Raw genomic sequence first — 24,108 nt, forward strand, 5'->3', positions numbered from 1 at the left:
AGATCAAGATCAGGCCACAGGATATATCAAGGACAGCTTTCTCTACTAGGTATGGGCTATATGAATACCTAGTGATGTCTTTCGGCCTCACCAATGCCCTGGCCTTCTTCATGTACCTGATGAACTCAGTTTTTATGCCGGAGCTAGATAAGTTTGTGGTAGTTTTCATTGATGACATCTTAATCTATTCCAAGAATGAGGAAGAGCATGACCGTCACCTCCGGATAATACTGACTCGGCTAAGGAAGCACCAGCTGTATGCTAAATTCAGCAAGTGCGAGTTTTTGCTTGATCGAGTGCAGTTTTTGGGACATGTGTTGACACCTGAGGGCGTTTCTGTGGATCCCAGCAAGGTGCAAGATGTATTAGATTGGAAGTCTCCAAGGTCTGTGCACCAAATCCGTCAGTTCCTTGGGCTAGCTAGATACTATCGATGTTTCATCCCTGATTTCTCCAAGATAGCCCAGCCTATGACTAAGCTGCCCTAGAAAGAAACTAAGTTTGTTTGGAGTCCAGCTTGTGAAGAAGCTTTTCAGTCCCTGAAGACTTTTCTGACCACTGCTCCTGTGTTGGCTCAACCTGATATTGAGAGGCCCTTTGATGTTTACTGTGATGCCTCGAAGACGAGATTGGGGTGTGTGCTTATGCAAGAAGGGCGTGTGATAGCTTATGCTTCGCGCCAACTGAAGAAGCACGAGGTGAACTACCCTACCCATGATTTAGAGCTAGCTGCTGTAGTTCACTCTCTGAAGATTTGGAGGCATTATTTGTTGGGCAACAAAGTGCATATCTTCACTGACCACAAGATCCTTAAGTATATTTTCACTCAGTCTGAGTTAAACATGAGACAAAGGAGATGGTTAGAGTTGATCAAGGATTATGATTTGGAAGTCCACTATCATCCAGGAAAAGCCAATGTGGTGGCGGATGCTTTGAGTCGTAAGTCGCATCAGGTTGAGGAAAGACCCTTGTCACTCCACCACATTGAGGTGCTAGCTCAGATTGCTTTGACCTCAGAATTGCTGGAGCAAATTATTCAGGAACAGAAGGGAGATCACGAAGAGATTCCTCACATCAAGAAGTTGCTAGCAGAAGGGCGTGGATCTCATTTTAGCATTGATGAGTAGGGAGTCGTAAGATACAAGGATAGGCTGGTAGTTTCATCCAATGAAGAGCTGAAAAGAAAGATTTTGCAAGAAGCCCATCATTCCAAGCTATCTATCCACCCTGGTAGCAACAAGATGTATCATGATCTGCGCAAGCTGTACTGGTGGTCATACATGAAGCAAGATATCACCCAGTTCGTTGTGGAATGTGACACTTGTGGCAGAGTCAAGGCAGATCATATGCGTACTCCTAGATATCTACAGCCCTTGCCCATTCCTGTTTGGAAATGGGAGGATATTTCCCTAGATTTTATTGTGGGTTTACCCCGCACCTCCTCTGGTTTTGATTCTATTTGGGTCATCGTGGACCGTCTCACCAAGTCTGCCCACTTCCTTCCGGTGGACACTAGATACAATGCCAAGAAGTATGCGAAGTTATACTTCGATCGGATTGTGACCCTACATGGAGTTCCTCTCACCATCATCTCTGATAGAGGGCCAGTTTTTGTCTCTTGTTTCTGGGAGAAACTCCAGGAGTGTTTGGGTACTCGTCTTCTCAGGAGCTCGGCATACCACCCACAGACAGATGGTCAAACTAAGAGGGTGAACCAGGTGCTCGAGGATATGCTGCGGGCTTGTACAATCTCTTTTCCTAAGAAATGGGATCAGTGTTTGAAACTGGCCGAATTTTCTTATAATAACAGCTATCAAGAGAGTATCCGCATGGCGCCATTTGAAGCTTTATATGGACAGAAGTGTAGGACGCCACTAAACTGGGTTGAAGTAGGAGACCGCGGGTACTTCAGGCCTGATTTCATAAAGGAGGCTCGTGAGAAAGTCAATATAATTCGTGAACACTTGAAGTCAGCTCAGAGCCGACAGAAGGCTTACGCAGACAAGCGAAGAAGACCTTTGGAATTTGTAGCTGGAGATTTTGTGTATCTCAAGGTATCTCCTATGAGAGGGGTACATCAGTTTGGTGTCCATGGCAAGTTAGCCCCTCGGTATGTGGGTCCATACAAGGTGTTGCAGCAGTGTGGTCCCGTTGCTTATCGTCTCCAACTCCCTGAAATTCTCTCGGCAGTTCACAATGTATTTCACGTCTCGCAACTGAAGAAATGCCTATGAGTTCCTAAAGAATCTGTGGAAATAGAAGGACTTCCGCTCCAACCTGATCTGTCTTATGTGGAGCATCCTATAAAAATCTTGGATGAGAAGGAGAGAGTGACCAGGAACAGGGTGATAAAGTTTTACAAGGTACAATGGCAAAACCATTCAGAGGACGAAGCCACCTGGGAGCAAGAGAACTACTTAACAAAGCATTACCCCCATCTCCTCTTTGGGTCGGATAGTTAGTGTTGCGCCAAATGTACTCCATACCCTTTCTCACACTTGGCACATGAAATCTCGGGTCGAGATTTTGTTTTAGGGGGGGTAGATTTGTAACACCCTGGTGTTACATTGTAACGTTTTGCTGAAACATTTCGTAAGCATCGAATTTAGGTGCGTTTGTGTATGATAGGCTTTATAATCCGTGTTTGGCTTTGAAACATTTTTACGAAACGGGAAAGCATAAGGTTATGTTTTGTGTCACATAACGCGTTTATTACCTTAATCGAATTATTGTTAACGCTAAATGTTATAAAACATTTTGGGAATGACGATAAAAAGTTGCGGTCGATGACATGGATGGCTAGCGCGTACATCCCGGGGGTCGGGTTTGGGGTTTCAACGTGAAACCTTTCAAAACGACGTCCTCCGCGTAAGTTTTTGAAGTGGTCGACGAAGCCACCTATGGCATTAGTTGTAGAACAATTGGCTTAAGAAGTAGCGCAATGTCGCGACTGAGAGTGATGGCTCGGTGTACTCCTTTTCGCATCGAGCAATTGGAATAGCATTTGGAGCGCGGCGTACTCATTTTCTAGCTGCTTTAAAAGTCATGCACCTCACCTGGCTGACCTCTGGGCGCAGTCACCACCCCCGTTTGGTTTGCCAGCGCGCTCTGCCGCGCGGGCCAGAGCCACTGCCATGCCTGGCTGCGCTCGCTGCACCGTGCACGCGCATGACCCGCGCATCCTGGCCTCCTACTTGCTGCTGCCCGCCTACGCGCTCTGCCCCGCTACTGCTCGCCTGCTGCCACGTTTTTCATTGCCGCCGAGACGCGACGCGCACGTCTTTCTCTGGTCTGCTTTGGCCGGGAGCGCGCCGGTCCCGCGCTGCACGTCGCCTGTCGCCACGGCGGTTCTACGCCGTTGACATCGCCTTGGCTGTTTGTGCGTTGGACGACGGTCTGCCCGCCGTCACCTCGCGTCGCACTCGCACTGTGGACCTTGTCGGATGCTGCCCGCTGCGTCGCCGTATCATTGATTTGTCAGCTTGCTGCCACACTTTGCTGGCTGGCGCCTAGAGCCACGCCCTACTGTTTCCCCATGGCCGTGCAGGTCAGAAATTGCTTTGGTGACCACCGCAGGTCCGAGCCATGCCGCGCCAGGATTTCCCCTGTCTCCACTGTCTCCTTGCCGCCGAAGCAATTTTCCCCAATTCGCCTTAACCATAGCCGTAGGTCTCAGTTCGCCTTAGGCACGGCTCCGTTAGGTGTCTGGCTGTGCCCCGTCCCCACCTTGCTGTGGGTGTCCTTGCACATGATCAGAATTTCTTAATTCCACGGCACCGGCTCCATAAGACCAAACCGACGTCCTCCAACGGCGAACCAGCCCCGTAGTGCATCTCGTATCGATTCAGTGTACCCACAGTCTCGCCATATCCTCCTGAGCACCCCGCGCACCTCAGTCGTAGCATCGCAGCAGGCCAGCCCCACCGCCGCGGTAGTGCCCCCGTCGGTCATCACCGCACCGCCGCAAGCTCACGTGGCCAGCCTTGCTCAGACCGCCTCCAACCTAACCGTCAACGCAAGGGTATCGGTGAGTACTCCCTGGTGCTCGCTAGCTCATGCGCTGGCCTTGCCTTCGTTGTTGCTCATGGGAACGCGCTCGCTCTTGTAGGTCAGGAGCCACCGCCGGGGAGGGAGTTTGCGCCTGCGTCTCTGCTCGTCGTGTCACCTCTAGTAGCTTTTACGTGCTGTCCAGGTACCTATCGACCTCTTAGGTAGGCAGTAGGGGTTCAAGTGAGGTCGGCGTGGTCGCCCGGTGCCGTGCCGTCGCGCCGGTGCGCGCCCTGGGGGCCAGGGACCTCCTCATGGTGAAGAAGGAGTGGGAGGGTGCAGATGTAAAATGGTAGACTAGCGAAACAGTACTGTAGAGCTCGTAGCAAATACCGAGTTCGTCAGGGGTGTTCGTGCATTTTTGCCGATGCGCGCAGGCCTTCCCCTTCGCGGGCCGTTGGCCATCTGGGCCGCGCCTCCGCGTGGGCCGCGCATGGTGGGCCGGCGAAAGAGGATTCGAGTTTCATTAATTCCTGGAAATTGAAATGCTTAATTATTTCCTGTTATGAATACAACTTCAATAAATTGTAGTAAATTGCATGGTTGTCCAAAAATAGCAAAACTAAGTTTGTTAGGTTCGCAAAAATGTCGCCTACCTGTTAGTACAATTAGTTCACCATTAGCGGTTAGGATGGTAGGCTCATAAGCTTGAAGTAGAAAGCTTAGCGGTATATCGATCTTTAATTGCAAGATTTGTTGTGGTAAACCGACGATAACTTTAGCTTTGAAATCGTTACCGTAGGTTCCTTAGGCATTTATATACTTGTTGTAAAAATGGTAACCATAGAACGAGTCGTTTAATGACGTAGTTATTGTCCTTGCTTTATCGTAAACTGGCATTAGGAGTATGAATATCCGTAGTCATCGTAAGAATGTAGGACGCGGTCATACATGTTAGTAGTACTGGTATATAGCTTAGACTTTAGTAGGAAGACCTCGCTTAGTAATGTAATAGAGGTACTTTTGCATTGAGAATTGCTGTTGCTATAGTGTAATCATTGCATCGTCATTTCATGTAGATCACAAACAGGTAGACTTCATACCCGTCGGTGATCCAGAGAGCGACGAGGTGATCGAGGAGTACGAGGAGGAGCTTTTCACACAGGAGGGAGCCCAGGAGCCTGTTGGTACTGACTTTGCTAACTCGGCACCTGCCCAAGGCAAGCCCCGGTGCATAACCCCTATTTTTAAATGATCACTGAATATATTTATATGATATGCATTTACGTTACAGGCATTTTATGGAAACTACATGCATAGATATATCCACCCTGAGTCCTACTAGTGCAGGTCGAGTAGCTGCTATGCTCAGGATGTCGGTAGCGTGAGTAACCTGACGTTACTCGCAAATAGGTGATTACACTATGATATCATGATGAAATAATGGAAAGGAAAAATGGTGATCGGACAGGGATGTGGATTTGATACTGGTGGGTGTGAGGGGTTGTGTCCTGCGGCCAATAGGGCATAGCCCGGTTGCACTTTTTCCCTGTCTGTGTCGATTAAGGACCGGTCGTTGCATATGACTCTAGGCAAGTCACAGACTATTGTCCCGAGCACATACTTGGGTATGGGCACAGGGAAGACTTGCTGCTCTCTTGTCACGGATCCGGCTCTTTCCGGACCGACTGATGGGAAGAGGAGGTGGTGGAGGTCCTTGCGCCGCACTGAGTCCAGGATTCAGAGGCGGGGGCTTGGAGTCCAAGTTTGGACGGGGACCTGGACACCCGGGACAGGAGAGTGGTAGGTTAGTCCTGCTTGTGCCTGGGGTACAAGCGGGGCGTGTGTCTTTGGGGCACCCAGCTAGGCACATTGATTCGCGAATCGCCGGGTTACCCGGTACGGCTTGTCTACAGTTTAGCACCGTAGTAAGAACTGGAAGTGGAAAAGGAGAAGAAACAGTATCGATTGCTCAACTCTTGCTTGAAAGTAGCACAGGTGCTTATATAGATTGACTAGATAAAAACTTAATACGGCTGATGATAAAAATATATCAATAAGGACTCACTATTAGTACTGCTTTTGGCTAAAAGTGAACCAGCAACCATAAAGCCTAGCATATTCCTTGGAGTCAGGAAAGTATTCCCACTATCGGATAAGTCTTGCGAGTACATTGTGTACTCAGGGTTTATTTACCCCTATTGCAGGTGATGCTTGAGGAGTACCTTGTGTGGAGGATTCTTCTGGTGGGCTCAGACGAAATCCTCGTTATCTTATCGCTAGATGTTATCTTTTAATATTCCGCTGTTTATCATTCCGCACTCTGTATTTGGTATTGTAATAATGTACTTTTAAGAAACTCTAATGTATGAGATGGACTTGTGTTGTAACTCGTTTTCATTATTGGATCCTTGGGAAAAATGTGGATCTTTCGGGTTCTCCCTCGGGGTGTGCCCGACGGATACCGCTCGTTGTAGTAGCTTTCGAGGTGCTTAGTGTCTGGTGGAAGACGAGCGCCTCCGTAAGTACGCTATGTCGGGTGGTTCTGCCACAGTTGGTACCAGAGCCAATAATGGTCACGAGTTCCTCACTCTTTTACAAAACTAAAAGTTTGACCAACAAAAGTTTTGTGAAAAGTAGGATGCGATTAAGTTAAGTTATATAAGTATAAGCCCTAGCTATATGGTGTATCTAGGATAGCGGCACTGGTTTTATCTAATCAGTTTTCTGCAGGTACACTGACTTATGTTGCGTAAGAAATCGCTTAGTATATGGAAAGTGGGTGTGAGGGGTTGTGTCCTGCGGCCAACAGGGCATAGCCCGATTGCACTTTTTCCCTGTCTGTGTCAATTAAGGACCGGTCGTTGCATATGACTCTAGGCAAGTCACAGACTATTGTCCCGAGCACATACTTGGGTATGGGCGCAGGAAAGACTTGCTGCTCTCTTGTCGCGGATCCGGCTCTTTCCGGACCGACTGATGGGAAGAGGAGGTGGTGGAGGTCCTTGCGCCGCACTGAGTCCGGGATTCAGAGGCGGGGGCTTGGAGTCCAAGTTTGGACGGGGACCTGGACACCCAGGACAGGAGAGTGGTAGGTTAGTCCTGCTTGTGCCTAGGGTACAAGCGGGGCGTGTGTCTTCGGGGCACCCAGCTGGGCACATTGATTCGCGAATCGCCGGGTTACCCGGTACGGCTTGTCTGCGGTTTAGCACCGTAGTAAGAACTGGAAGTGGAAAAGGAGAAGAAACAGTATCGATTGCTCAACTCTTGCTTGAAAGTAGCACAGGTGCTTATATAGATTGACTAGATAAAAACTTAATACGGCTGATGATAAAAATATATCAATAAGGACTCACTATTAGTACTGCTTTTGGCTAAAAGTGAACCAGCAACCATAAAGCCTAGCATATTCCTTGGAGTCGGGAAAGTATTTCCACTATCGGATAAGTCTTGCGAATACATTGTGTACTCAGGGTTTATTTACCCCTATTGCAGGTGATGCTTGAGGAGTACCTTATGTGGAGGATTCTTCTGGTGGGCTCAGACGAAATCTTCGTTATCTTATCGCTAGATGTTATCTTTTAATATTCCGCTGTTTATCATTCCGCACTCTGTATTTGGTATTGTAATAATGTACTTTTAAGAAACTCTAATGTATGAGATGGACTTGTGTTGTAACTCATTTTCATTATTGGATCCTTGGGAAAAATGTGGATCTTTCGGGTTCTCCCTCGGGGTGTGCCCGACGGATACCGCTCGTTGTAGTAGCTTTCGGGGTGCTTAGTGTCTGGTGGAAGTCGAGCGCCTCCGTAAGTACGCTATGTCGGGTGGTTCTGCCATAATAGGCCATAGCTACTGTGGTATAGCCGTATATGGGAGATGGGCCAGGCATGCTCGCTTTCATGTGGGGTCCTAGCCAGGGGCGGAGCCAGGATTTGAGGTAAGGAGGGCAATGGACACAGCAACGTAGAACTGATAGCCACGTGAGCTAGTTTTAGTCACATATAATAATATAATAATAGCATGTTTCACAAGTCTTAACCAAAATAAAATTACATATCTATCAACTTAAATTTAGCTCTTCGATTAGCAGCAAGATCGTACGCTGTAATAATATCATCAGTACTGATTGATGCAGCCAATTCCTTCTCAATATAAATTACCAAACAATCTCGCAGAAATTCATCTCCCGTTGTACATCTAAGACGTGTCTTCGCAAGTTTCATAGCTGAAAAGCATCTTTCGGTGGTTGCGGTTGATACTGGAAGAGTTAATACTAATTTTAATAACCTGTCCACCATAGGATAAGATGAATATTTTTCTGTTTTAAATAGTCCAATTGTTAGAGCAGCAAGTGTTGATAATTCCTTTAGTTCAGGACTATTACATACATCAATTTGAAAATGTGGCAGTTGACACTCTAATTGAGCTCTTTCTTGACATGAGAAATCAGCAGGATAATATTTTTCCACCAGAGTGCATATATTGTCTATGTTGAATGTGTCCAGCCTAGGATCCAAAGAAGCACAAAGGGACAAAAAGCTCTCTCGCTTGAGAAATGAATTGATCTTCTAACTCTGCTAGTTGTTGATCAATTGCAATATTAAACACGTCTACTTTGTAATGGTGAAAGGTTGTGGTGTTGTCATTCTTGTTTCAAGATTTAGTCACATCAACATACCTACAAATGGGAAGATATGGATTGATTGATGAACAAGTACAATTTTACAAAAGAATAAATAATTTGGGGAAATACATACTTCTTACTCAGATCCGGAATATCAATCTCGTGCTTTCCACAAAACAATTTGACCGCCTCAAGAAGAGGTTCCCAGCCATTATTTCGCAACTCACCAAGCAACACTTTTGTGGTAGAAACAAAATCCACCGCATTTAAGATATCAATGCTCTTCTTTTGGAGTGTCTGGCACAACACATCAATGATCTTCATAATCTTTTCCATTAGGAGTAGAATAAACACAAAATCAAATATGACAATGATTCGTAAGGCACCATTGGCATCTCCCCGAGAATACTTCGAAACTGAACGATCATTAGCAATGCTGCGTAGGACTGAAATTGTGGCACCAAACATCTTCTTTAAGCTTGGAATAGACCTATAGTGGGAACTCCATCTAGTGTCCCCTGGCCTTTGTAGGGAGGAAATCTGATTTGCCCCTCGCCCTGTGTCAAGCTCTCCCAATTCAATTTCATGGGTAATTTGCTCCGCTTGTTTTGCAAGCAACTCATCATTGCGCTTAGGAGCACTAACAATATTTATGATGAAATTTGCATGCTAAAAAAAGTATGTACCTAATGTACCTCCCTTGATGCTGCTACAAGGGCCAACTAAAGCTAATGAGCCATGCAATGAATATAATATGCATATGGGCACTCATTGAGAATTAGAGCTTTCAATCCGTTCCACTCCCCCCTCATGTTATTGGCCCCATCGTAACCTGGACCTCTTATATCTTGTGTGCTTAGGCCATTAGCTGAGAGGACAGCACAAATTGACTCTTTAAGTGTCAAAGCTGCAGTATCACTAATATGGATCAGATCAAGGAAACGCTCCTTTATAAGGCCTTCCTTGTTGACAAATAGGAGGACTAACACCATTTGCTCTTTTTTGGACTCATCTCGAGCTTCATCAACCATTATGCAAAATTTGTTATTGCTAATTTTCAGTTTGATGTATAGCGGCTTTTTCCTAGATAAGGTAGACAGTTTCTTTTACTGAACTGTGATACTACACTACCAATTCATTGCTCATCACATATAAGCTGAATTGTATAGGGTGAATGTGATTAGACTGAAGCTCGGAGAAGCCAATGGTGAAGACTGAAGACTCCATGGCCCATCCGTACAAAATTGACACCGATGCCATTCACAAAGTTGTGTGATCGGTTGGGAAACATTGAGAGGGCACAAACTGGGACATGGGTGTCAAGCTCAATGGCTCTAGTATGTGCCCAATGCACATCTCCTACGTCCTAGGACGTGCCTTCCCTCGACCAGGTAGATTGTGGACTTGTTTGTTGTGGCGAATCTCAAGCCACCATTTTTGCTACTTGTGAGCACAATTCGCTGCCAATTGGAGTGACCTGGAAGCACGATTCATAATGTAAGATTGAAACGATCCTATGGCAAGTGAATCACCACCATTTCTTGTTTGCCTAGTTTGTACTCAAGGACTCATGTGGCTATTGGAAGTTTGAAACGCAAAATAGAGTGTGTTCCCCACAAGAGCAATGGGCCCTCCACCATTCACCATTTCATATGATTGGTGCCCACAACGATGAGGAAGTGGCGGCGGCAAACTCAACTGTTCGTAGGGACGTCGTTGGCAGCGGCTGCACAGAGCTGTGGCCAGGGCCTTCCAGCTTTAGAGGTGCGGCCCCACCCAGGGCAGCGATGGAAGGCCTGTCTGCCCACTCCCAACTCCCATAGCAGCCGCTCTCTAATGGACCAATGTTGTCGGGGTCACGGCACCCATTACGTGAAAAACAATTTGTAGCAATGGGGCTATTTTTCTTTAGGGGCGGCTGGCATTGGAGCCGTCCTTATAGTGACATGCTTGGGCTCCAGCACAGCAGCCGCCCCTATAAATGGCACAGTAGGGGCGACTGGTAATACGAGCCGCCCCTACAAATGCATCGATTGTAGGGGCGGCTGGTATTACCAGCCGTCCCTGCTGTGTCCATTTGTAGGGGCGGCTGAATCACCAGCCGCCTCTACAAATGCCCGCTGTCTATATAGCGGCCACCTTCAGGAAAATTCACTCCCCCTCCTCTCTCAGTCTCTCTCCTCTTCACTCCCTCTCTACCTCGACGCGGACAGGGCGACGGCGGACGCCTGGCGCGAGCGGGCGCGGCGGCTACGTGGCCACCTTTCTCCACCTCCCCCCCCATTGCGTCATTCTGTGTCGGCCGATCCCTCGCCGCTAGCTCATGCCAGCGAGGCGCTGGCAGCGACTGATGGCGCCCCCGTGCTACGGTGCGGCGTCGTCCATGGGACCCCGCAGGTGCCCGTCTTCCGTCCATGGCGCCACATGAGCGGGCCTCGTAGGTGGGCCGCCGATGTGCCTCCCACCCCTTGCTGCCTCCTCGTGCATGTCAGCATCTGCTTCTGTGCTCCACGAAAACCCTAACCTCTCTCTCTCCCTCCCTCTCCACTCCTCCCCTCCGTCGCCTCCCCTCTCCTCCCCTCCGCCGCCTCCCATCCTCGATCGTTCCTTGCCACGGCGTACCGGACGTGCACCACCGTGACCTCCTCCCCATGATGTGCGCTGCCGGGCTCTAGCGCACACGCCACCCCTCTCCATCGCCAGCACCGCCTCTTCCCATCACCGGCGGCACTTCTCCGCCTTCTCCACAGTCTCGATCTAATCGGTAGCCTTCTCAGTTCATGATTTTTTTGTTGTTCAATTTTTGTTTTGGCTTTACCGAATTCTTTGCCTTGCCTTTGCTAGGGTTAGGGTTTTAGGCGGTGGCACACAGGGCCCCTCGGCGGTGGCGCACCTGGGCCGCTGGACGCCACTTACCAGGAGGAGGTGGAGTGTCCGCGACGACGTCGAGGAGATGAGCTCATTTGTAGATCGATCACCTCTTCTCATCCCACTGCTACCAGCTCCAACTCCAGGCACGTCTCTAGCTCTCCTCTTCCTACTCCTCAATCCTATAACTCTAGGCATGTCTAAATTTTTGTTCAGCAATATATATTTGACTGGATACTAATAGAATAATGCAATAATTTTTACCTGGTCATTGCTTCTATTTGATTAGCGACTTAATCTAATGAGGATGCATTTACTAAAACTGTGTATAGATTTTTTTTTTGCATGCTTTTAGAGGAGATTCAAATTGCAGAGATAAAGTGCATAATGACGAGTACAGAAACTGATGCTCTTGTTATGGCTTTCATAGATTTTAGGTTTCTTACGTGTACACCTTTCCAATGTTTACCTCTTTGGTACGTAGTTTAATTATAGAATTAGGTGCTCTTGCCGTTTCCTGAATATGTTTCAGGTTCTTACATGTTCTCTGAATTTTGATTCGGCAATATATATTTGACCGTGACTCATGGACAGCAAGAGAAAGGATAAAAGATATGTCATATTGGGACTTGTCAAAGTGTTTAGTGAGTAAACTTTTCTTTCAGCTATAGATTATCAGTGGTCTTAACTTCCTATTGTAGATTTCAGCAACATCTTACAAATTTTACAGGTTTATATGAGTGGTTCATCAATCAAACAATGAAAAGAGCATGCCTTTTAGGGATTTACAATACAGGTGGATTTTAGGCCTGTGGTCACATAGCTCCTACTCCAAGTAGAGCTGAATTGTAGGAACAAATGTACACGGCTCTTTCTACCCTCTGTTTTGCAAGGTGACCTCAAATACCCAATGGACATGGTGATGTTCTCAGCGAATGCAGTGAGGAGGTATTATATTCTTAGTGGTCATTGAAATTCATGATATTTTTTATTGCCATGTCCTGACCTGGTCATATTTCCTTAGATCTTAATGGCTTCCAACCTTTTGTTGAATCACATTGGTCGTATCTTTTCCCTTGATTTTGATCTGTATTCCTTGCTCCTTACATCTCCACCCAAGAATAATCTTTTTGTGGTTTTCGGACCCCATGGACATACATTTACATTCTTTATTTACATAGTAGTCATGAACTGTCAAATACTAGCTGATGCCATGTCAGCCCATCGTATCTACTCAAACCTACTACTGACATATAGCTGTATGATATATCTTTTTTTCATGAGAATTGAAAAACAAACTGAATCTAATATTGCTTCGGATGCCAAATATGCCCCCATCCCACCAGGCTACAAGGTTGTGCAGTAATTTTATTTCACAAACGTACAGATGGCCACAACCTAATATCATCTAAGTTTTGCTAATTTAAGGTTTATTTATGTCCTTCAAACATATTCAGGTACCTCCCGAGTGGATTCTGTATTTTATACATATTCTAGCTTCTTCAAAGGAAAGGTGTGTTTTCATACTGCTATGGTACCCTTCCTATTATTATGTTATCCTAGGGCTTTAAATTTACGACATAGATTATGCAGGGTGATGCAATTAACCTTTTCTCGCTCACTCATGCCAGGAACTTGGTGTCACTTTTTCTGCCTTTGCCTCTTGAAGTCTTGAGTCATAGAAGTCAGGATGATGATAAGGATATTGAAAATTGCCTGCTGCAGTCTAGGCTGTGTACCAACATGGAAAAAGTTAATTAGTTAGCCTTCAAATTACTTAGCTAGATCCTGCACGCATGCATACACATGTAAAAGGAACTTGGTGGCCCCATTTTACAATATGTACAAATGATCCTAACTTATCCAAGAAAATATAAACTGCTTACACGGTAACATATTCTATTATCAATGTTTATCCATGGATCCTATTTGATACATGACACATACATGGCCTCTCTGCCACATGATATTAATTTTTTTATAGGTGCAGTCATGGTTTCAAGTTGCATCATTTGTGTTCCCTCAAGAATTCTAGTTATAACCCCTGCTCCCAGCCTCCTTAATGATAAATAAGTATTGGAAAATATGTGAACCTGCATCGTTTATGTTTTGAACATCACAATTCTTCTGAAATATTAGAGGGAGCTTCACCATTAAAGTCTCCTACATGGCCTTTTCTATCAAAATTATTAAAGCCAAGTGATTTATCCTTTCATGCAGCCCTAAAATCTATAGCTACTTTCATTTTAAAATAGATTTTGTAGTGGTCGGTTGCAGCTGTATCTTTTTCTACAGGTTGGAGTCTGCTGCAGCTCTGTTAAGTCTACTTGGTGTCAAAGCATGAATCAGCGTGCTAGGTTTCATAATAGTTCTGTTAACAGCCAGGATTTCATAATTTTGTTGTTGTTTAGGTCTGCAGCTCGTGCTTTCACCCTCCTTCTTATTTTTCTGGCCGATGGTGGTGGTGGGGTTGTGTTCTTGGTCAATCGGAGGACCTAAATCGCAAACGGAGAAGACGGAGGATCTGCTAACGGCGCATCATCTTCGCTACCACAAGTAAGCAGGTGCAAGCCACCGTCATGGCCACTACCAGTAGCAGTCAGCAGACAGTGAGTACCACTTGTTTGCTTCAGTTCCTGCAGATTACGAATTTCGTTTTCAGTCTGCTTTAGTGCTACATTGATCTGATGTGTGACTGCAACTCTACAAGTGGAAGGATTATTAGAAGCTTCTGATTTTGTGATGTTCGATTGCCAGATCTGAGCGCCATTGATTTTGTTATTCTGTGGTCTTTCACGTAAAAATCATAGTCACCATAAAATGTTATTACAATTACTAGAAAGTTTAATAGATGAAATTTGTTGTTTCATTCATCTGGACTAAATTGTCCACTAAAAGTCATTGAATATTTGTTATAATCTGGTATAAATAAATGTGTATTGTCATTGAGTTTCAGTACAATCGCAGAATAAGATAAGTCATGATGGAGTTGTGCATGAAAAATATATGTTCTGATCGAATTTGAATTGTAAATTTGAATTTTTTTTATGAAAAAATATACTGTAGGTGCGGTTCTAGAATGAACCGCCCCTACAAACAGGTATTATAGAGGCGTCTGGTACTACGGCCACCCCTACAAATCGATTTTGTAGAGGCAGCTGATGTTACCAGCCGTCCCTCCAAATCGATTTGTAGGAGCGGCTGATAACACCAGCCGCCTCTACAAATCGATTTGTAGGGACGGTCTGGGAACCGCCCCTACAAATATATGATTTGTAGAGACGGTATGGTAGCGGCGGCTAGCCGAGCCGTCTCTACAAACCATCGCCAGCCATCCCTATAAATGCTTATTGTAGTAGTGAGCAGCTGTTGATGTGGCCCGCGAGAAGAGCACGGGAAGACGGAAGGTGGAGCGTGGAGGTGGGCACGATTGCACCAAGCAGACGCCCTACTCAGCGCCGGCGAAGAAGCTGAGCATGGAGCTCGTGGAACCGACGTCGGCGATGGGGCTCGCGGCGGCGCCAGCGTCGGCGCGGATAGGGCTCGTCAGATCCGCGGGCAGGAAACATAGCACGATTGTTTCTATGAGCTTCTCCGTTAGCGTGGTGCCGTGGTCGCAGGCAGGTGTGGCAGATCTGCTACGATTATGGTGGTGCGGGATGACCGGATGAGCGGCAGAGCACGACAGGAGGAGAAGCTTCGCGTCTGAGGATGAACTCTCAAGAATGGTCGGAGTACATTACATTATTTCCCATTTGGACCATACGATCGTGAGTAGATTCGAAGGACGCGTGGCATGTTAAAGAGTGTTGGAGACGTGGTACGATGACAGGCCAGATTCAATGGTGCAAATTTCGTCTTTTAAAAGATGAGACGTAGGCCTTGTTTAGATCACCTCTAAATTTCAAGTTTTTTCACTCTCTCTCCATCACATCAATTTTTAGCCGCTTGCATGTAACATTAAATGTAGGTAAAAAAAAATAACAAATTGCACAGTTTAGTTGGAAATCACGAGATGAATCTTTTGAGCTTAGTTGGTCGGACAATATTTATCAAATAAGACGAAAGTGCTACTATTCATCGGTTTGAAATTTTTTGCAATCTAAACGTGGCCGTAAGCGTTACGAGTACGTACGTAGAAACAAGTATACTACCGGCAGTACGGCAGTTGCCGTGGACAACACGCTACATCACCGTAGAGAAAATATCGTAGCGTACGGCCATGAGAAACGAAAAAAAAAAACGCCTGGTCAAGCATTGGCACTTGACGTTTCTGCCGGTGAGAGTGAGACCGGGGAAAAAAGAAAATAGTTTTGCACCAGACGAGACGTGAGCGGAGGTAGCGAGCGTTTTTTTTTTTTTTTGAATAAGGTGGCCATGGCGGCATGGCGCCATGCACGTCCGTATTCCACCATTCCATGTGGGCCCCGCCAGGGTGTCGTTCTCTCTCGTCTCTCCCGTAGGCTAGCCCCTACGTATATGCCCACAGCCAAGCTCAGCTGCACCAGCCTGGAGTGTCACGCTCAGTCCTCGGTCGCCGCCCGAGCCCAGCCCCGCCACATTTTTCCCGCGGCCGTACGAACCCGGATCACGGACGCCGCCTGCCTCACGGTCTGGTCACGGCACCGGACGGGACGGGGACCCGTCCCGTCGCCGTCCTATCCGGTCGGTCTCTGCGGCTGGGCCCACGCACCCCCCGAACCCCGAAGCTGGCTGGTGGCGCTGCTGGCAAGGGAGGAGGAGGGACCAGGACAGTCCACCGGTTGGTGGCTCCTTAGAAGGGCCGGTCCGGCCACGCTCACTCGGTCAGGCCGGCAACTCGGGCCCGGCCCACCGGCTTTCTGTCCCCCCGCCCGGGTCGCCGTCCCCTGTACCCAGCCGGGTACAACTCTTGTACGACGCCTCCCCTACCCCTCCGCCTTCTTCTCTTTCTATAAAGCGCGGAGCTCCCAGTCCCTCCCGCAGCAGCAGCCAAACGCCACCTCGTGCCCCGAGCTCCTCGGCCTCCGCAGCCCCGAGCCTCGCTCGAACTCAAAGGAACAACCGCCTTTCTGAGTTCCCACTCCTCGCTCCAACACCAAAGCCATGAAGCGGCTCCTGAGGCGGCTCTCCCGCACGGTGGCGGCGGCGCGGCCCAGCAGGAGGAAGGGGAAGAAGGCGGTGCCGGAGGGCCACGTCCCCGTGTGCGTGGGCGAGGAAGGCGGGCTCGTGGAGCGCTTCGCGGTGCGCGCCGAGCTGCTGGGCGAGCCGCCGTTCGCCGCGCTTCTCCGCCGCGCCGCGCAGGAGTACGGGTACGCGCACCCCGGCGCGCTCCGCATCCCCTGCCCCGTCGCCGACTTCCGACGCCTCCTGCTCCGCCTCTCCCACGACCCCTCACCCGCCGGATGCTACGCCTAGGCGGCAGGCCAAGGCGCCGCCGCCCCTATGCTGTTGATCTCCGCCCGTCCGCCGCCGCCGCTGGAGACGCGCAGCCGTCTGCGCTTTTACGGTTTTACCCCCTAGATACAGTCTTTTAGGATGTACAGGATGGAGGGCTAGACGGGGATCTGGGCTGCACTGGTGCTCTAGATCTTCCACACACACACTTCTAGGACTTGCAGTGTGTGTGGGTTTGTGCTAGAGAATTTGGTTGGAGAATTCGACCCCCCCCCCCCCCCCCCCCCCCCTCTTTTTTTTTACCGCTAGCCAGTAATACTAGCAGTAGCTGCTTGATGGAAGAACTACAGCTGGGTGTCCTTTTTTTTGTTACCCCACTTCTAGTTGTAGGACTTGCGGTGTTTGCAGTGTGTGTGGGGTTTGTGCTAGAGAATTTGGTTGGAGAATTCGGCATTAACCATACATGTAATCCTCATTGTGATTCATATTATTGAGGTAGTAGTAATTCTCATTTCTTGGCACTACGTACATTCGTCCTGTTTGTTTGGCTTATAAGTCGTACTTTTTCAGCTAACGAATAGTATTTTTCTCTCACAACTAAATCAGCGAACAGTACTTTCAGTCATGACTTATCAGTCAAGCGAACATGACAATTGTTTCAAATTCTCCAATTCCCCTTTTGCAATCTAGTTCTATTTAGATCCATGTGATATTATTGAGGTAGTAGTAATCTTCATTTTTTTAGCACTACATTGTTTCAAATCCTCCCATTCCCTTGTGCAATCTATTGCTATATTACGGCGCACAACCTAGTTTCGCATATGAGATCTCGCCTAGTTTCGAACGCGGGAATTGAATTTCACGACGAACAAAACCATCTCCAAATTCATATAGCTTCACCACCCTTTGAATTGAATTATGACAGTACATACTTCTTTCTTCTGCACCACACCCACACCACCATTGTCTAACCGCACTGCATTTTGGGGACATAGCTTTACCTCTGGTTAAAGCTGCGATGCCAAGACGATGCTGGTGGTCCGGGCAAAGATAGCAAAGCTACAAACCATCTGAGCAAAAATTCCTAAGAAAGCCGGGCACTGCTGCCTTGCACTTGCAGGTTCCGTCGTCTCGTCCAGGGCAACGGTGCAAACCGCAAATCCCATTGCGTCAAGACAACCGCGTCTGAGCCAGTCGTATATCTAGGTCGGCGAGATATTTCACCGGTTGGGAAGATCCATGGAGCTTGAAAATTCAGGAGTAGATGTAGATGTTTCAGCATCTGGACTCTGGAGTTGTCAATTCTAGTTTTCTTTTTTTTTTCTTTTAAAAAAAGAACAACTGTGTCCTAATAGTCTAGTGTGTTATTACGACATGTATATTTCAAGATTTGCCAGTGCAATTAACCAAAAACTTGAAATCATACATTTTCTGCAAGCAAGAAATGTAAACCAAATGAAAACGAGCTGGTTTCAAAACGATCAAATCAGAGCTCCCACAAGAGTGACATCCTGGAATACTGGTAGACCAAATGAAAACTTATGTATGGCCAGGACAGGACATGACGTGAGCAGGACGAGGCGAGCGTCCAGCACAGCCGCAGTCCCTTCTTGGCACGGCATTGAACTGAGGCCAGTCAGGCTGTCATGACGACGACGGCTTTGTTTGGCGCAACTGACGAATGAAACACAAAAGGCACAGACTGATTACATCGCTGATCACTGTCTTAGTTCTCTCGCATCATGCCACGAGACATCAGTGTCCTAGCCCCTGAGGCCAAGCTGCACTCGGTTGAAAGCCTTGCGAGCGGAAGCTTCGCGAAAAGCAGCAGCATTATTCTGCGCAGATCCATGCTAACTTTGCACAATATCACCAAAGAACAAGGATGATATATACTATGTACTACTCCGTCTCAAAAAGGATAAAATTCTATAATCAGTCAACCTCCTAAGTTTAATCAAATTTATAATAATATTCATAGTATACCTATTAAAAGTCATAAGTGTTGATAACTTATACTATATCCTATGAACTTTTCAAAATTAAAATAGTTTAAGGATTTGTCTGAACCCACTAGTGCAAATTGTTAGCAGCTAAAACTAGCACCAGTGAATCAAACAACCTAGCTAATAGTCTGACTAATACTCCCTCCATTCCAAATTATAAGTCATTCCAAGAATCTTGGAGAATCAAAGCATCTTAAGTTTAACTAAAATTATAGAGAAAATTACAAAGATTTATAACATCAAATAGGTACACTATGAAAATATAATTAACGAAGAATCTAATGATACTTAGTTGGTATTATAAATATTATTATCTTATCATATATGGTCAAACTTGAGATCATTTGACTCTCCTAATTCTTGGAATGACTTATAATTTGGGATGGAGGGAGTAGCTTAAAATGAACTAGGTAGCCAATAAAAAGTTATTAATTGGCTTGTCTAAATTAAGTACCACTAACTATTAGATGGAGGATCTAAGTGGCACTCGACAATAGGTTAGCTAATAGTCATATACTAATAAAAAAAAAGGCTACAGGTGCTTTGCTTCACTTCATCAGGTATGAAAATGTAGCGCACCAAGCTCGCATGCACCATCAGATCAGACGCACCAAAACAAACGAAAACAGTTCGTTCCAAATATCCCACCGGATGCTTCCCTGAAACTTCTTGAGGCACCAGCAGGCATGCTTGCACCGGCACGGAAAACAGTAGGAAACGTGTTGCATCTCGCATTGCAGCAAAGATTCAGGAGATTAGATAGGATAGAATAAATAAACGAGGCAAAGACTGGATGGACGGGTTGTTTCTGTTTGCACACAAGCAGCCCCATGTGCAGAGCTGACAGTCGGTACGGCTGGCAACTAACAACGAACTGCTGCCGCATAAAACTGTGGAGGGATCAGGGAAGCCGGAAGCGGAAGATTCAGCACAGGATCAGGCTGCTTGCACCCAAAGCAACTGATCTGCTTCAAATCATTGTGCCAGCGGAAACGTCAACCTGTGCCTGGATCTCCTGTGCCCAGATACTAATCATGCCGTTGCCGTACGCCATTATGCACAAGTACAGGGCAGGTGACCTGCTGCACATGTTTTTTTTTTTCTCTCTATCTCAGGTTTGAACATGAGGTGTCTTTTTTTTGTCCAAATCAAAGAAGTTGCATGTTTTAGCACAACAAAGTGTTCCTGCAACTGGACTGATGAGAAGTGAAGGCAAGGGCACACTGGGTGGGAAACCTTGCCGCCCTGTTCGGCTTACCTCATATTCGGCTCGTTCGGCTTCTTTTTTCAGTCGGAACAGTATTTTTCTCTCATAACAATTTAATCGGAACAGTGTTTTTCAGCCAAGTTTCAGACCAGCGAAAGTGCTAGGCTATGCTGCAATCACACACACACAGACACAGCCTGGGTTGCTTCAGGTCACGAGCAACTGTGCGTGGGCAGCTAAGGGGAGCGGGTCGTGCTACTGCTGCCCCCGGAGATAGAAAGGATTCGCTGCTGCGAGCGGAGACAAGGCCCGGCGTCAAGGCCCAAGGGATGTGTATGGGGATGGCTCGAGAAGGCAAGAGCTGCTACCGCAGTCCCTTCTTGGCACGGCATTGAACCTGGGCCAGTCAGGCTGTCAATCATGACGACGACGGCTTTGTTTTGGCGCAACTGAAACACAAAAGGCACAGACTGATTACATCGCTGATCACTGTCTTAGTTCCCGCATCACGCCACGAAACATCAGTGTCCGAGCCACCTGTGGCTGTGGCGAAGGTGCACTCAGTTGGAAGCCTCGCGAGCGGAAGTTTCGAGAAGACTAGGTGCATCTTGTACGTCCAAATCCGTGCTACATTTGCACAATAGAGTATCACCAAAGAACAAGAGTGAAATTGTCAGCTAGCTCGTCTCAGAAAGGACTAGAAACTCAGGCGCAGCTTTGCCGCGCCCCATCGTCCAGTTATTGCTTAGCACTGATACGCTAAAATTAGGTAGCCTTTGGCTACCATGCGATTCCCAATAATCTGGATAAAAAAAATCCGGATTCTTAAAATCCACTCGGATCCAAATGAGACCGTAATCATGTACTCCCTCTGTCCCAAAAAGAAATACGCTATTGAATGCACACTGATCAAACGTTCTTAAGTTCGACTACCTTTATATAAAATATTAACAACATTTATATCACTAAATAATTTATTATAAATAGAGCTTTGGTATAGAATTAATATACTTCACATGGAATTAGTGGAGTTTACAAGTACTTTCAGATTATGAAGCCAGTGGTAACATAAAACACTAAAATTATACATGAGAGTAAGGCAAGGATGTCATCTTTTGTGTAATGCTCTCAATTCTCATCTATCTAAGAATTTTCAGTGTTCAGACCATAGTGCTGCCTCACAGAGCTGCAGATAAATACAAAATAAAATAAATCATTTTTATCATAAAAAAACTAAATCATGGATGAACAATAAATTGCAGATGGTGCAAAATAGCACACTGCATAAAGATTATATTATAATTACCAAAAATAACTAAACAGAGCAGGATGAAGGATTAGATTTTTGAAAGCAATTCCATTGTTTTCCAGAACTGCCCACTTGACCATCATGGGCTATCATGGTAATGCTTTCATCTGATTGAAGAAGCAATAAGAAATGCACATCGCAAAAAATGCCACACTTTGTACAATGGTGGAATTGTCATATTGGAATTACTTTTGAGTTACCTGGCACTGCTATATGACATTTTGATATACAATAATCAGAAATTTATACTACCACTAAGGCAGGCTTCAACCGAATGAGAAATTAGGAAGACAAAAGGAACATTCCAGGCTGCTAGTACCTGTTTCATTGGCTTCTTGGAGGCACCTACAAATTTTATTATATACAGAAACATATGTAAGTGAAAGTCAATGAAAATTCTGTTGTTTACTTTTGTCGTCATTTTTAGCAGGGTAGTATAGGAAGTCAATAACTCTCAATTCCTTGTAAATATTACTTTTGTTTTCAACTTAATGAAATGCGCTAAAAAAATTGGATAGAAGCCATTCTCAGATAAAGAGTGCTGCATAGAAGAGGTGCTCCAGCGAGACCACTAAACAATCTAATTGTTGGTCTGCATCAAACATTTATTTATCAAGATTTACTTATCTAAGCAACTGAAATGACAATGGCTAGAGAACGTTAACATCAATATTTGTCCTGGTTCCAGAAAATGAACAACCCAGTATGCAGATTAAAAAAACAAAGAAAAATGGTAATGGTGTATACAGCAGGTTAGGAGGCAATTAAAGTATTTTTTAAGTTATATATGAGATACAGCAGGTTAGGAGGCAATTAATACATACGAAGAACTGATTTCTTTAATATACAACAAGTAGGTGTAATGAATTTTCTGATACTCTTACATTTCAGTTTGAACAGTAGGGTACTAAGAACTTGACTGAATATATGAAAAGTATAGTAACCAGCAGTGCTTTTTTTAACACATGATGACATGTAAAGCACGAAGGGCATTAGAGAAAATGAAAACTTCGATTCTGCAGATCTGCACCTGGTTTCTAGCCATTTGTACAATAAACTGAACTGGTGAAGGGACATTTAGCTCTCTGATCTAACTAAATAGCTAAGTTGTTTACTTATCAGTTAATCGAAATGCAGATCAAGGAACCCCAAAGGTTTGGGGAAACTAGACTATTGCAGGACTCTTGCAGTAGAGAAGTGCAGCTGTTTCATGACGAAGATCGTTGAGGTAGGAAGAAAGGAGAAGAAGCGAGAACTTTGAGGTGGAGATGACAGCACCATAGTGGGCAATAGCGCATAAGTAGGCGATGGAGTGAGGCCAGGGGACCGAGCGGGGCTGAACGTACCAGTGCCAGCCGGTAAGTGCCTGCTGCCATGGCCGGCACATAACTGTTCTTGGGCAACCCGTACCTAGGCAAAAGGCGCTGGGGCAGACAGGTAGGGTGCGTCTTTGCGGCCTTAGCTGTGTGGAAGGCAGCTAAACCAATAGTCTACCATCCCACAAACAAAACAATGTCCAGATGCTGGCAGCTAAAAGGTAGCATATATCAAAGCCTACAAACCAATAGTTTGTCCCATTCCAAATTTCCAAACTTTAGATAATCTTAATGTAGAAGGGCGGGCCTGGTGCAAGCGGTAGAGTCTTACCGCCTATGACCGGAAGGTCCCGGTTCGAGTCGCGGTCTCCTCGCATTGCACAGGCGAGGGTAAGGCTTGCCACTAACACCCTTCCCCAGACTCCGCATAGCTCTGCACTGGGTACGCCCTTTAGATAATCTTAATGTAATGCAGCAGTGTGAGCACCGGAGGTGGACCAGACAGTGGCATGGGCTCAGTAGCGATGGCGAAAGCCATCCAGGTCAAGGTTATTGTTGATGGCAATCAAGTGCTGTTGCGGCAATAGTCTATTGGTAGGTGACTAACAGGTCATCTGTGTCCACATTTTTTTTTTCAGGTTCAAATTGAACAATCATCTCATGGAGGCAAAGCATCGAACACTTGTTGTGCATATGTGCTTTGAATAGATAGAGCCATAGAGGTGGGTAGCAAGAGACGTACCTCGCAGGGTGGCACGCGCTTCCTTGCCTGCATGTAGCAAGAAGGTTATAGCAGCAGGAGACTTTCGCGGGGAGGGGAGGACGCCAGGAGCAGCGGCGAGACGATGCGAGCCGCCAGTTCGTCGCGGACGTCGTGGAATAATTTCTTTGAGGTCCAGCAGCTGGATCAAGTGGATGCGAGCGGCGCGAGACGAGTGTGGATCGGTCGCGGCAGTGAACGCAGGTGATGAGTCGCTGCCATCTCCTCCAGCTGTCCAGCGCCGGGGCCGCGGTCCACGTCTTCACGCCGCTCTCCTCCAGTACCGCACCCGTGCTCAGGCGGCGGAGTCGCGCCCCTCGACTTCGCTCCGCGGCCGAGCGGCAGAGGTGCGGCCCTCGTCTTCACGCCGCTGTCTAGCGCTCGTGTCGAGTAGCGGCGGCGGCGCGGCCTCAGCGGGGGAGCGGGCCGCGAACGGTGGCTTCGCCTCGGTGGGGGAGCAGGTGGCGCCCGGCAGCACGGCAGGGGTGGGGCTGGGACGGGAAGGGAGCTCGGCGGGGACACAGTCGCACCACTCGCGGCTCTGCGATGAGGCGGCGCGCGGCGCTGAGCGAGCTAGTGGGTGCCATGCCGGCGGTGAGGAAGGTGAGCACCGCCGTGTGCAGATGGCCGAGGCCCAAGGCCTGAGGGGCGG

At 46.9% G+C, this 24,108-nt stretch overlaps 1 protein-coding gene and 1 pseudogene across 1 annotated transcript; one reads left to right on the forward strand and one right to left on the reverse strand.

Moving 5' to 3' along the window:
* Positions 1–8,039: 8,039 nt before the first annotated feature.
* Positions 8,040–9,841, reverse strand: LOC136468605 (uncharacterized; annotated as a pseudogene).
* Positions 9,842–16,362: 6,521 nt separating this feature from the next.
* Positions 16,363–17,135, forward strand: LOC136471170 (auxin-responsive protein SAUR71-like). The gene has a single exon (XM_066468902.1). The coding sequence runs from the start codon at positions 16,568–16,570 to the stop codon at positions 16,877–16,879; it is 312 nt and encodes a 103-aa protein (XP_066324999.1). The 5' UTR covers positions 16,363–16,567; the 3' UTR covers positions 16,880–17,135.
* The last annotated feature ends 6,973 nt before the right edge of the window (positions 17,136–24,108 follow it).

This window comes from Miscanthus floridulus, chromosome 8, assembly GCF_019320115.1.
Source record: "Miscanthus floridulus cultivar M001 chromosome 8, ASM1932011v1, whole genome shotgun sequence".
Classification (NCBI taxonomy): Eukaryota; Viridiplantae; Streptophyta; class Magnoliopsida; order Poales; family Poaceae; genus Miscanthus; species Miscanthus floridulus.

Coding starts and splice junctions, on each gene's coding strand:
- LOC136471170 (XM_066468902.1), top strand. CDS start 16,568: ATGAAGCGGCTCCTGAGGCGGCTCTCCCGCACGGTGGCGGCGGCGCGG.